This window comes from Schistocerca piceifrons, chromosome 3 (assembly GCF_021461385.2).
Source record: "Schistocerca piceifrons isolate TAMUIC-IGC-003096 chromosome 3, iqSchPice1.1, whole genome shotgun sequence".
NCBI classification, from domain to species: Eukaryota; Metazoa; Arthropoda; class Insecta; order Orthoptera; family Acrididae; genus Schistocerca; species Schistocerca piceifrons.
In genome coordinates this window covers 143,366,512-143,379,788 of record NC_060140.1, presented here as the reverse complement: position 1 = coordinate 143,379,788, position 13,277 = coordinate 143,366,512, and the positions used below count along the sequence as shown (strand labels likewise).

General features: G+C 40.1%; 1 protein-coding gene across 2 annotated transcripts in view; it reads left to right on the top strand.

The window, feature by feature from the left end:
• The first annotated feature begins 645 nt into the window (after window positions 1-645).
• Window positions 646-13,277, top strand: part of LOC124787940 (nucleolar protein 14 homolog) — a 54,115-nt gene continuing 41,483 nt past the window's right edge. For both annotated transcript variants that reach the window (XR_007016036.1, XM_047254937.1), the window contains exon 1: window positions 646-1,031. Coding sequence is in view for 1 of the 2 variants with exons in the window: in XM_047254937.1 (XP_047110893.1) it covers window positions 843-1,031 (189 nt within the window). In the remaining variant the exon portion in view is untranslated. The remainder of the gene's footprint in view (window positions 1,032-13,277) is intronic.

Sequence of the window (13,277 nt, the reverse complement as noted above, 5' to 3'; positions counted from 1 at the left end):
GGAGTTCATTGTACAGGCATTGTGTTGTGCCAGCATATGATATCATTTATATACGTTGAAAGTAAAACTGAAATAGTATGCCTAAGGCTTGACCACAGCTTCAATGTGTTTCTGATTTTCTTGGAGCAATATGAAAAAAATAGAATACTCGATCAAACATTCTTAACGATACTTATTGTCTTAAAACACGTTATTTGTTTCCTAGATACAAAGTGTATTAAATTATTATTGCAAAGTCATGTTATGTTTTGTATTTATTATCTTGATCCGTATCGTACGTGAGAACTATGTACCAAATCATGATTTACGGGGTCAATAAAGAAATGCTATGAAGAAAATCTCTCTCACGGAGACTACGAAGAAAAAAGTTAATTGAAACACGTACAGAAGAATTTAAGCTGTCTACTTTCCTCGTTCTGTAAGCGGAAGAAATATACGTAGTACATGGAAACTACTGTCTGCCATGCACTTTTGGTAGGTATGGATGTTGATGTAGTTACATTATTGAACTTCTCGATCTCAATTTTCCTTCGTAGAATGCAATTCTCTTCAGATCCTTTTGTATATTTTGGGGGGATTCTAACATGTTGGCAGGACTGAAATTACAGTAGTCAATTGTTTACACTTTGCAGAGATAGTATTTGATGTTGTTAAGGAAAGCTGCACGTGTGTGTGTTTTTGTAAACAACGGCAAGCGTCTGTTGGTTGTTGGCTGATTATAGCTCTGTGGGTTATTGTGACAGACGGAACTTACGATGGTTTTTATGTGTACAGTGTTGTGACGGCAAAGCAAGTGCAATCCAGATTAAGTGCCCTCATGCAATTGCTGTGTGTTGTATAAGATGGCAAAGAATAAGAAGACTGCCAAAAAGAAAGGACTTTCTGAAACAACTAGGAAAGATACAGTGAAAAAGAAAGTGTTAAATCCATTTGAGGTACATGTTAATAGACAGAAGAGTAATGTCATCGGCCGGTCATCGAAAACTGATAGAGGTTTGCCTGGCATTGCAAGAGCGAAAGCCCTGAAGAAGGTAAAATATCTATTGCTAATTATAACTTATAAGGTTATTTGAAAAGATTATTATTTAGTATTTTTCTCAACTATGATTTGTAGCGCTTGTACTCATCTTCAATGGGGAAGTGGAAGAGTAAAAACTGAAATACATAATAGAATTTGCATGTGCTTGTTGAGTGTATTAGCAATTAATCTTGGAAGAAAATTAAATGAGATGTGAATACGGGTGTATGTTACAATTTACTAGAACTGATGTATACTTTTTCTTAAGTGTCCCATGTTTTCACAGGATAAAAGTAGTGGTTATAACTAGGGAAAAAGTCCTATAAACATACCGGTACTTCTGGAAACAAATACTGCCACAATGACCTATTTGTTGACAGTGTGTGTCCTTTGCCACTCGTTCTTATTCTTCTGCTCTCCCTCTTAGAGAAACTCTTGCAGACACAAATGGCTTCCCTTAGGTGTGATCACACACTTGGGACACACACACACACACACACACACACACACACACACACGTAAAGTTCACATGAAATACACAAATGCTTTTAAATGTGTCCATAGTTAGAAGCGGAAGAGATTAACGTCAGTTGAATGCCGAGGCAGTGCCTCTGGACTTAAGTGACCAATCAGTTGCTCATTAAACATTCATATTAGAGTCTGTTCTATAAGATGTAGATATTGTAGTACTACCCCATTATGGTGTCGACAGAACAGACTGAAATCAGATGTTGGCTTCATTCCAAACTGTAATGACGATGTGGCATGTGGTGTCATATGCGTCTAGGCAGAGAGAGAGAGAGAGAGGAATACTGACAATATTTCTTTTGCATATATATTACATTTTGGAATGTACCTTGTCCCTGACAGATTCGTCTGTAGCATAGTCAATCAAATGTGAATATGAAATGTTAGTGGTGTGACATACGGATCTGTAGTGCAGCATTATGCTGGAAGGTGACAGTGTGCTTGTGAGTTTGTGAAGTGATATTGGACACTTCAGTTGATCCCCATTGTGCAAAAATGACATCCATTGTCTGTTAGGAAGGGTAACGTTGTCCAATAGCGTTTGTAATTTTTCAACCAGAAATTGGTAATTATACACTGAAGAGCCAGAAAAACTAGTACACCTGCCTAGTATCATGTAGAGCCACTGCAAGCACACAGAAGTGTGCAACATCACGTGGCATGGACTCAACTAATGTCTGAAGTAGTGCTGGAGGGAACTGACACCATGAATTCTGCAGGGCTATCCATAAACCCATGAGAGTATGAGGTGGAGGAGAACAGCACATTGCAGGGCACCCCAGATATGCTCAATAATGTTCATGTCTGAGGAGTTTGGTGGCCAGCGAAAATGTCTAAACCCCTAAGAGTGTTCCTGGACCCACTGTGTAGCAATTCTGGATGTGTGGGTGTCGCAATGTCCTGTTGGAATTGCCCAAGTCTGTCGGAATGCACAAAGGACATGAATGGATACAGTTGATCAGACACGATGCTTACTTACTTACGTCAGAGTTATTTCTACATGTATCAGGGGTTCCATATCACTCAAACTGCACATGCCCCACTCCATTAGAGAGGCTCACCCAGCTTCAACAGTCCCCTGCTGATATGCAAGGTCCACAGATTCACGAGGTTGTCTCCATATCCATACATGTCCATCCACTTGATACAATTTGAAACAAGATGTGTCCGACCAGGCAACGTGTGTCGAGTCTTCAACAGTTCTATGTCGGTGTTGATGGGACCAAGCGAGGCATAAAATTTGTGTGATGCAGTCATCAAGAGTAGGCCTACATGAGTGGGCCTTTGGCTCCCAAAGCCCAGATCAATGATTTTTCGTCAAGTGGTTCACTTGCTGACGCAGGTTGATGGCCCAGCACTAAAATCTGTAGCAATTTGCTTAAGGGTTGCATGTCTGTCATGTTGAATGTCGTTGGTCCTGTTCTTGCCGGATCTTTTTCCAGCCGCAGTGATGTCGGAGATTTGATGTTTTTCCGGATGCCTGATATTCACGGTACACTCTTGAAATGCCCCTATGGGAAAATCCCCGCTTAATTGCAACCACAGACATGCTGTGTCCCATCACTCATGTGCCGACTTTAACACCACATTCAAACTAACTTAAATCTTGATAACCTGTCATTGTAGCAGCAGTAACTGATCTCGGAATGTGCCAGACACTTGTTGTCGTATATAGAAGTTGCCGACCACAGTGCTGCATTCTGCCTGTTTACATATCTCTGTAGGCCTATTTGAAAACAGATGCCTATACCATTTTCCGTGGCGTTTCAGTGTATGTCCAGCAGAGAGTATGGTTCTGCGAGTCTGTCACATGTAATTCCTTCCCACATACTGATACTGAAGCTAATCTAACATCTTGCTTTCAAGATTGCTCAGCAGATTCCATTTATCTACACATGGATATCAAATTGTGATAATATACTTCTTCTGTCTGTGCAGATTAGCTGCTTACCTATGAACAAAGTTAATGCTTGCACTGAACTGAGTAAGCCAGAAGGTGTTCCATGCCTTCAGTAACTCTTATTCTTTGCACACTTGTTTCAGTATTATGTATTACTCATTGGTACACTCATGCTCCCATATCTGGTGTGAGGACTGTGTGAGGTCTACAGCCATCCCTTGTCCTCGTGGCTGGTTCCATACCAGAACAACATACAGAACAGTTTGTACAGATTGAATTTGCGGCATGGAAAATGCCATTCACCATACACAATGCATTTGTTCATTAACACCATTGGTTAAACCAGGGGTTGCCAAACAATGGTCTGCGAGCCAGATCTGGCGCGCGATGTCGGTTCATACATCCCACTGACAGAATTTAAATTTTTTCATAAAATGTGCAGGTCGTTCCATTTCAAGTGGCTTGAGGGTCCCCACTGGACCCTCTCCAATACTGATGAAATTTTTACGGGATGTACATGTAGAACTTTCATGAAGCACTGCCAAATTACAACTCCATAAGTAGTATGGTTGGGCCGCTAGCCACATTTCTGTAAAGGCTAGGTTTTTGACTTAAAGGAATAATTCATCAGCTATGTTTTACCATTGCTTGGTATCTGAGAGATCTGTCATGCTGAAGCTTTGTGATTCTGTTCAACTTTTTGGGTACAATAGTAGAACTAAAGATCGAATTTTGGTAAGTTCATGATAATGTGCTATCAGAGTGGCTCATAATTCTTGTCATTACAAGTTTTGACAATACCTTATCAGCTTGTAACTACTAAAAGAATAACTTTCTGAAGCAGATTCTTTATTCATCTGTAGCCTGTCAGTTTGCCAAAAAACTCTACAAATGGCACCTAGACTGGTCAATAAGAACTGAGTTGTCTAAGTTCAACATCTACCCAGAAATTTAATCAATCAGTTTTGGCTCATTTTCAAGACATGATATCTCAAAAGGGATCTCTCAAATCAGATTTTTATTGGTACCATTGAGAAGAGCTCACTTTGTTGGAACAGTGATTCTGAAGCACACTGTTGTGTAATGAAGAGTTCAGATTTAATGTGTGCTTTTTAAATGATGTAAAATCTGTTATTGTTACTACATAATCACGTTTTTCTATACATACAAATTATTTCAATGTGTCTTATTTTTTAGAAATTTGTATCTGGTCATTAAAATTTTTCTATGTTCTATTCCCAAATTCCGTACGAAAGTTTTCATTATTTATGACTGTTTAATTTTCCCAGTTGAAGTATACAGAACTTTTACATTACCAAATAGTGAAAGTGAAGGCAATTGGAAGTAAAAATTGAATTGTTGTTTAATGGATATCAAAGATGTTTCAGTGTCATGTAGCATTGGCCTTTGCAGATAATTCTGCGTGTCATCTGAAAACATACACACATCAACAAGACTTTAAACATATTAAAGAATTTTTCAGTAGAACAACAAGAATTACTCAAACAGAGAAGTGATATTTGTCTTGCTGAAAGTGCACAAATATGCTTTCATCACAAAGTAATACTTTCGGACAAGTATGAAGTTCTGTTGTAAGCCGTTTGGCGCAAAGAACCATTCTGTAAAAAAGGGTTTATGGGTACTTAATGTAACAGCAAAATAATTGAAGGCTGTGACAAAGAGAAATGTAAAACCTGGTCAGAAGATCTGTCCAACTCGCACAAAAAAAATTTCAGCAACAAAAGCAGAAAAATTTCAGTCATAAGGATTATACCCAACAGAATCACTTGATACATGTGTAATTGATTTTGGGGTCTCCCCTCTAAAATTTCAGGGAGCATAACAAGAGATGCCAAAAGTTGTGCAAAACAGAAAATAAGTGAAACTCAAGTGGCTTCAACCCAACAGATTTTCAAATATCTAGTATGAGTAAGGCACATACTGATAGTGAAGATTATAAACAGCTCATTAATGAAATGGAAGAATAGTTGCAATTGTCAAGGCAGCCTGAAAAATTGCAGATTTTGACATTAGTACATCAAAGTTGGACTATAAAAGAGACAATACAAGAATTTAGTGTTTCAGAAATAATAGTAAAAGCACATAGGAAGTTAAAGGCAGAAAATAGTGTATTAACTCTGCCAAGGAACAAATATTGCAAGAAGATTCCAGATGCTGTAAAAGAAAGACTGATAATATTTTTTTCAAAATGAAGAATTTAGCCGAATTTGCCCAGGTAAAAAGGAGTATGTATCAGTTAGAATAGACGGAAAGAAAGTTTTGATGCAAAAATACTTTCTTTTGAATAATCTGAAAGAAATGTTTGCAGCATATCGACTTCAGCATGGGCCTGAAATTGGATTTTCTAAATTTTGTGAATTGAGTCCAAAATGGTGCATCATTTTAGATGCTGCAGAAACCCACTCAGTCTGTGTTTTCTTAAGACTGATTATGCCTTTCAGCGTTCAGTCTGGAGCATAGTCCCCCTTATAAAATTCCTCCATGATCCCCTATTCAGTGCTAACATTGGTGCCTCTTCTGATGTTAAACCTATTACTTCAAAATCATTCTTAACTGAATCCAGGTACCTTCTCCTTGGTCTGCCCCGACTCCTCCTACCCTCTACTGCTGAACCCATGAGTCTCTTGGGTAACCTTGCTTCTCCCATGCATGTAACATGACCCCACCATCTAAGCCTGTTCGCCCTGACTGCTACATCTATAGAGTTCATTCCCAGTTTTTCTTTGATTTCCTCATTGTGGACACCCTCCTGCCATTGTTCCCATCTACTAGTACCTGCAATCATCCTAGCTACTTTCATATCTGTAACCTCAACCTTGTTGATAAGGTAACCTGAATCCACCCAGCTTTCGCTCCCATACAACAAAGTTGGTCGAAAGATTGAATGGTGCACAGATAACTTAGTCTTGGTACTGACTTCCTTCTTGCAGAAGAGAGTAGATCGTAGCTGAGCGCTCACTGCATTAGCTTTGCTACACCTCACTTCCAGTTCTTTCACTGTGTTGCCGTCCTGTGAGAATATGCATCCTAAGTACTTGAAACTGTCCACCTGTTCTAACTTTGTTCCTCCTGTTTGGCACTCAATCCGTTTATATTTCTTTCCCACTGACATTACTTTCGTTTTGGAGATGCTAATCTTCACACCATAGTCTTTACATTTCTGATCTAGCTCTGAAATATTACTTTGCAAACTTTCAATCGAATCTGCCATCGCAACTAAGTCATCCGCATATGCAAGACTGCTTATTTCGTATTCACATATCTTAATCTCACCCAGCCAGTCTATTGTTTTCAACATATGATCCATAAATAATATGAACAACAGTGGAGACAGGTTGCACCCTTGTCTTACCCCTGAAACTACTCTGAACCATGAACTCAATTTACCGTCAACTCTAACTGCTGCCTGGCTATCCATGTAAAGACCTTTAATTGCTTGCAAAAGTTTGTCTCCTATTCCATAATCTTGTAGAACAGACAATAAGCTACAGCCGTAAGCTGTAGATCTGGTCCTGACAACCTCTAAGAGGCGTAAACCCACACTGATTTTCATCCAATTGGTCCTCAACTAATATTCGCACTTTCCTTTCAACAGTACCTGAGAAGATTTTACCCACAACACTGATTAAAGAGATACCTCTGTAGTTGTTACAATCTTTTCTGTTTCCATGTTTAAAGATTGGTGTGATTACTGCTTTTGTCCAATCTGATGGAACCTGTCCCGACTCCCAGGCCATTTCAATTATCCTGTGTAGCCATTTAAGACCTGACATTCCACTGTATTTGATGAGTTCCGACTTAATTTCATCCACCCCAGCTGCTTTACTGCACTGTAATCTATTGACCATTTTCTCCACTTCCTCAAATGTGATCCTATTTCTACCATCATTCCTATCCCATTCTACCTCGAAATCTGAAATATTACTGATCGCATTTTCACCTACATTGAGCAACTCTTCAAAATATTCCCTCCATCTGCCCAAGGCATCCACAGGATTCACCAGCAGTTTTCCTGACCTGTCCAAAATACTTGTCATTTCCTTCTTACCTCCCTTTTGAAGACTGCTAATTACACTCCAGAATGGTTTTCCAGCAGCTTGACCCATAGTCTCCAACCTGTTTCCAAAGTCTTCCCAAGATTTCTTCTTGGATGCTGCAATTATCTGTTTGGCTTTGTTTCTTTCTTCAAAATAACGTTCTCTGTCTACCTGAGTTATAGTATGTAGCCATTTTTGATACGCCTTCTTTTTCCTTTTACAGGCTGCCTTGACTGTGTCATTCCACCAAGCTGTTTGTTTCATCCTACTTTTACACACCACTGTTCCAAGACATTCTTTAGCCACTTCTAGTACTGTGTCCCTGTACCTTGTCCATTCCTTTTCCAATGACTGTAATTGACTACATTCAACTAACTGGTACCTTTCTGAGATCGCTGTTATGTACTTGTGCCTGGTTTACTTATCCTGAAGTTTCTCCACTCTTATCCTCCTACATATAAACCTGACCTCCTGCACTTTCGGCCTCACAATCCCAATTTCACTGCAGATTAAATAATGATCAGTGTCATCAAAGAATCCCCTAAATGCACGTGTGTCCCTCACAGCCTTCCTGAATTCCTGATCTGTTGTTATATAGTCAAAGACAGATCTGGTTCCCCTGCCTTCCCAAGTATACCGGTGAATGTTCTTATGTTTAAAAAAGGAGTTTGTGTTTACTAAGCCCATACTGGCACAGAAATCCAAGAGTTGTTTCCTGTTCCTGTTGGCCTCCATATCCTCTCCAAATTTACCCACAACCTTTTCATACCCTTCTGTTCGATTTCCAATCCTGGCGTTAAAATCACCCATGAGCAGAACACTGTCCTTGTCCTACTGAGTGCCTCATAAAAACTATCCATCTTATCTTGATCTGTTCCTTCACAATGCGAATATACTGACACAATCCTAATTTTCTTGCTAGACACTGTCGAATCTATCCACATCAGTCGTTCGTTTACATACCTTATTGCAACTACGCTGGGTTCCATTTCTTTCCTGATGTAAAGCCCTACACCCCATTGTGCTATTCCTGCTTTGACTCCTGACAGGTAGACCTTGTATTCTCCCACTTCCTCTTCTTTCTCACCCCTTACCCGAATGTCACTAACAGCTAAAACGTCCAGCCCCATCTTACTTGCAGCCTCTGCCAGCTCTACCTTCTTCCCAAAGTAGCCCCCATTGATATTAATAGCTCCCCATCTCATTACCATTTGTTTGCCAAGTCGTATCTTAGGAGTCCCTGGTTTGTCAGTTAGAGGTGCGACTCCGTCACCTCCAAAGGTCCAAGGCATTTTGCTCTGATTGTTGCCAGCATCATATTTATAGTACCAGGGAAGCAGGTTGCATGCCTTACTTGCCCCGAGTCCCATTGGGTTTCACCCCTAATGGCTGAGGGACTAACCGGTGGATTTGGTAGTCTTTGCCGTATGAGCACAAAGGTGATCACGACTCAGAATATGTCCGAGATGCGCAGCCTTATTCCAAAGTAACTGGTATTCTGACTGTCGGGACCACTTACTTGGCCACTCATACGTTGCCTGTGGTTCATGAACTAGGACATGACTACAGGAACCCACACCATGAACCACCTGTGTTTTCACTTTACACCAAAATGTAAAACTGCTGCTTTAAGGCAGTTCAATTAAAGAAAATTACAAGAGCCTGATTGTTAAAACAGTGTGTGATTTGGAATCGAAAGATTGCATGATTCATTGGTGTGAAATCTGTCCAGGAAAAGAACTTCTGCAACAGTTTTTAGAAAGCAGTTTTGAAGACAGTGATCCAGATTATACCACTGAGTTCAGACAGTGGGTACACACTGATAGAAATACGTTAGAAACCAAGCAGATGACTATTGAGGACTTTATTGAAGATCAGATTTCAAAAACTGACTCATCATTATATTGCAGATTCTTTCAGTAGATACAAGTCAATGAAGTATAGTCAAAATTTGTTATGACAAGATTTATTAGCCATTTTGATAGCACATTATGATGAATTTACTATAATTTTAACTTTCATTTTACAGCTGACCTATTGTACCCAAAAAGTTGAACAGGATCACAAAATTTCAGCATGACAGGTCTCTTGGATACCGAGCAATGGTAAAAAAAGTTGATGATTTCATTCATTTACATCGCAATGTCAGAAAACTAGCCTTTACACAAAGTTGGCTAGTGGTCCAACCATTCTACATATGGACCTCTAATTCAGCAGTGCTTCATTTAAGTCCTATAGGTACATCCTATAAAAATTTCATCAGAATTGAAGATGGTCGAGTGGGGAGCTTATCTACATATGGGCCGCTCGATGTGGACCCATATGGAACACGAGATAGGCTATTGTGATAAATTTAAATTTAAATATTATTTTTTAAAACAAGAAGACATCATAAACATTATTTTTAGAATAATAGGACACCACCTGCCTGCTATGTGCCTTAAAGTTCCCATTTTCAGTTTTAAATTATTGTATCTAGGTATAGCACAGAATGATGGTGTGGCCTGACATTCTCTCAGTTTCCAGTATGTAATTTTCACTCTGCAGTGGAGTGTGTGCTGATATGAAATTTCCTGACCGATTAAAACTGTTTGCCGGACCGAGTTTGAGTTTCGGTCCGGCACACAGTTTTAATCTGTCAGGAAGTTTCATTCTCTCAGTTGTTGTCCGGCCTGCTGTGAAAAAATTTGGTGGCCTGTCATGCCGTTACCTGGCTAGAGTAATAGGATGCCATTTCATTGTTTACATTGTTCATGCTGCGTGCAAACATTAATCCTGTTCTGATGCTAGTACAACCTCAAAATAATATGTGAGGAATGACTTATGTAAGAGATGACTTACTTATGTAAGTAAATGCTGTGACGGACAACAGAATCACAGAGGACTAAGTGCACAAGACAGATCCTATCCAAGCTTGAGCATCATCTCTAGTCAATGGGACATTCAAGCCTGGTCTCCCTTGCTTTCCTTGTGCAATTACTGCTGACCCATTTAGTTTCTGCTATAATCATCAGATGCATTGGAATAATAATTCGATTTGCTGTATAATTCTGAGAAGAAATTCTGTTTTACCACAAGCCATGTCGCAAATTATGATGTATAGTTCATACTAACACATTAAAGTTGACTGTGAACTGTAGTTACACCCAATGAATATATGACCTTTGCAAAATCAAACCAGGTTACATCAAATCACGTGCCAGTGAACATAATTTTTTTTGTAAAATCTGCAAGTATGCCTTGCAAATGTTAATCCTGCTTTTGTTACCCAAAGCTAAACTTTGCAAACCACTGTGGCAGAGGACTTTTCCCATTATACTGCAAATCAGGGTTTCTTCCCATTCCTCTGTGTGTTTGGGGGTGGAGGGGGGGGGGTTGTGTGCACACATTTTTGTACTAATTGTTGAAACTTTGCAAGTGCACTTTAGCGGACCAGTGGATGTCTATCTTCAAGCATCTGTTCGTGTTTCTCGGTATGTCTGTGATTTTATGCTGTGGGTAAAACAAAGTTGTGGCATTTTGTGCTGCTGCCCATTTGTTCAGTGTCTTCAGTTAATCCTGTCTGATGTGGACCCACTTGCTTGAACTATTTTCTAGGATAGGCAATAAAAATAGAATAAATTTCCTTGAGACTGAAAAGCTTCTGTCCAGAAAGCAGTTTGGATTTAGAAAGCATCGATTATGTGAAACTAAGCTTGCCCTCTTCTCACTTGGTACTCTGCGAACCATAGATTAAGGCCAATAGGCAATCTCACATTTTTAGATTTGTGGAAAGCATTTGCTGTGGTGCCTGAGCATACAGAATGGATTACCAGATATGAGATTGGCATGAAGACGTTTTAAGTAATAAAATCCAATACATCGTTCCTGGCAGTGAGTGGTCATTAGAGACAAGGGTATCATCAGGAGTGCCTCTGGGAGGTGTGGTAGGACCATTCTTGTTGTCTGTACAGGGTGATTCCATGACGATGTTACAGACTTTCAGGATTGATGGAAAAGAGTAAGTGTATCAATTTGAGCTGAGGGAACTTATTCTGGAAACGACAGATTCAAAAGGTGTAAGTGAAAATCTACTTAAGTGCTGCCTTAGCCTTGTGCAGTGCTCAAAGTATTGGCCCCAACTTCCGAACCCTGATCATGATGTACAAAGTTTCTGCAGAACACTTCCCAATACCCTCAGATAATTTCCCTTGTTGACAGACTAGTAACAGCACATGTAACTTGATGTCAGAGAGACCAAAAAACTAAGCCTACAGTAAAGTATTTGAGTTCTATTTACCTACACAAGTTTCACAAGCTGCTACATTGACAATAATTCTTACAATAGTTTTTCAAAATGGCATCCCCTGGTGTCAGTGCAGGCATGACATCATCGCACAAAGTTCTGTTGTATCCATTCTGATATGCCTGGTGCCATTTGAACAATGTTGAAGGTAGTGAGAATTTTTGCCAGGAATCATTTTAAGTCTTGAAAGGTGTCTTGTACACAAGACTTTTCACATGGCCCCACCAGAAGAAATGTAGTGCATTGAGATCAGGAGGAATGTTGACCACAAACAGGACCTCCTCTGCCTACCCACTTTTCAGGGAGTGACTGATCCAAGTGTTCACAAACCCTCGGTTCAAAGAGAGGTGGTGCTCCACCATGCTGGAACTACATCCGATGAAGAAAAGCAAGTGGGGTATGTTCCGGGAACCTGGGTAGTACAGGGTGTCCCACTCAAACATCCCTGATTTCAAAGATCCAGGAGAGAAAAACTACAGTAGATACAAGAATGAAAAATACACCACATTGTAGAGCTTCTCAAAGAATTTATATTCCTGCATCAGAAGTGCCAAGTATCATCACCAGAGTGCAGCATGGTTGCATGAAGTGAAAATGGCGACTCCACAGCAGTGCACGCAAGCAGTAGTGTGGTTTTGAGAAACAAAATTGCCGAGTACTGTGCAAAGAAATTATCACTGTGTGTATGAATGTGATACATCTGCTGTGCAAACAATTAAGGAATGGCATATGAACTTTCTGGCAACAGGAAGTGTTCTGAAACATTCTGGCAATGCATGTTACGGAGTTTCAGAAGAGACATCAGACAAATGTTTCTCAGAAGCCCACATAAGTCAACTCGTCAAGCATCTAGGCAACCTGATGTACCTCGACCTACATTACATCGTGTAGTTCACCAGCATCTTCGTATGTGTGCTTACAAAGTGCAAATTCTGCAACATCTCATCCCAAACGACAAACCGTGCCGACAAAAATTTGCTGCGAATATGCTGCAGCATATTGATATGGATGCCATCAGATGAGGCAACCATTCATCTATCAGGAAGGGTTAATAGGCATAATGTTCAGATTTGGGGTTTGCAAAGTCCGCACGTTGTCATTGAACATGTTTGTGATTGCCCTAAACTAAACGTCAGGTGTGGGCTAATGCATTACAGGATTGTTGGACCGTTCATCTTTGCGGAACAAACAGTGATGGGGTAGTGTGTCTGGAGATGTTGGAGCAGTTTATGTACCCTCAGATATAAGACTTGCAACCAAACATCATTTTTCAACAAGATGGAGCTCCGCTGCATTGGTCAACGGCTGTTCACAAGTTCCTGGATAAGAAATTTCCCAATTGTTGGATCAGACGCGGAGGACACATTGCCTGGCCACCACGTTCACCTCACATTACTCTGCTTGATTCCTTCATGTGGGGATTCGTGAAGGACCGCATGTATGCGACCAAGCGGATGATATTCCTACGTTGCGGCATCGTATCACCAA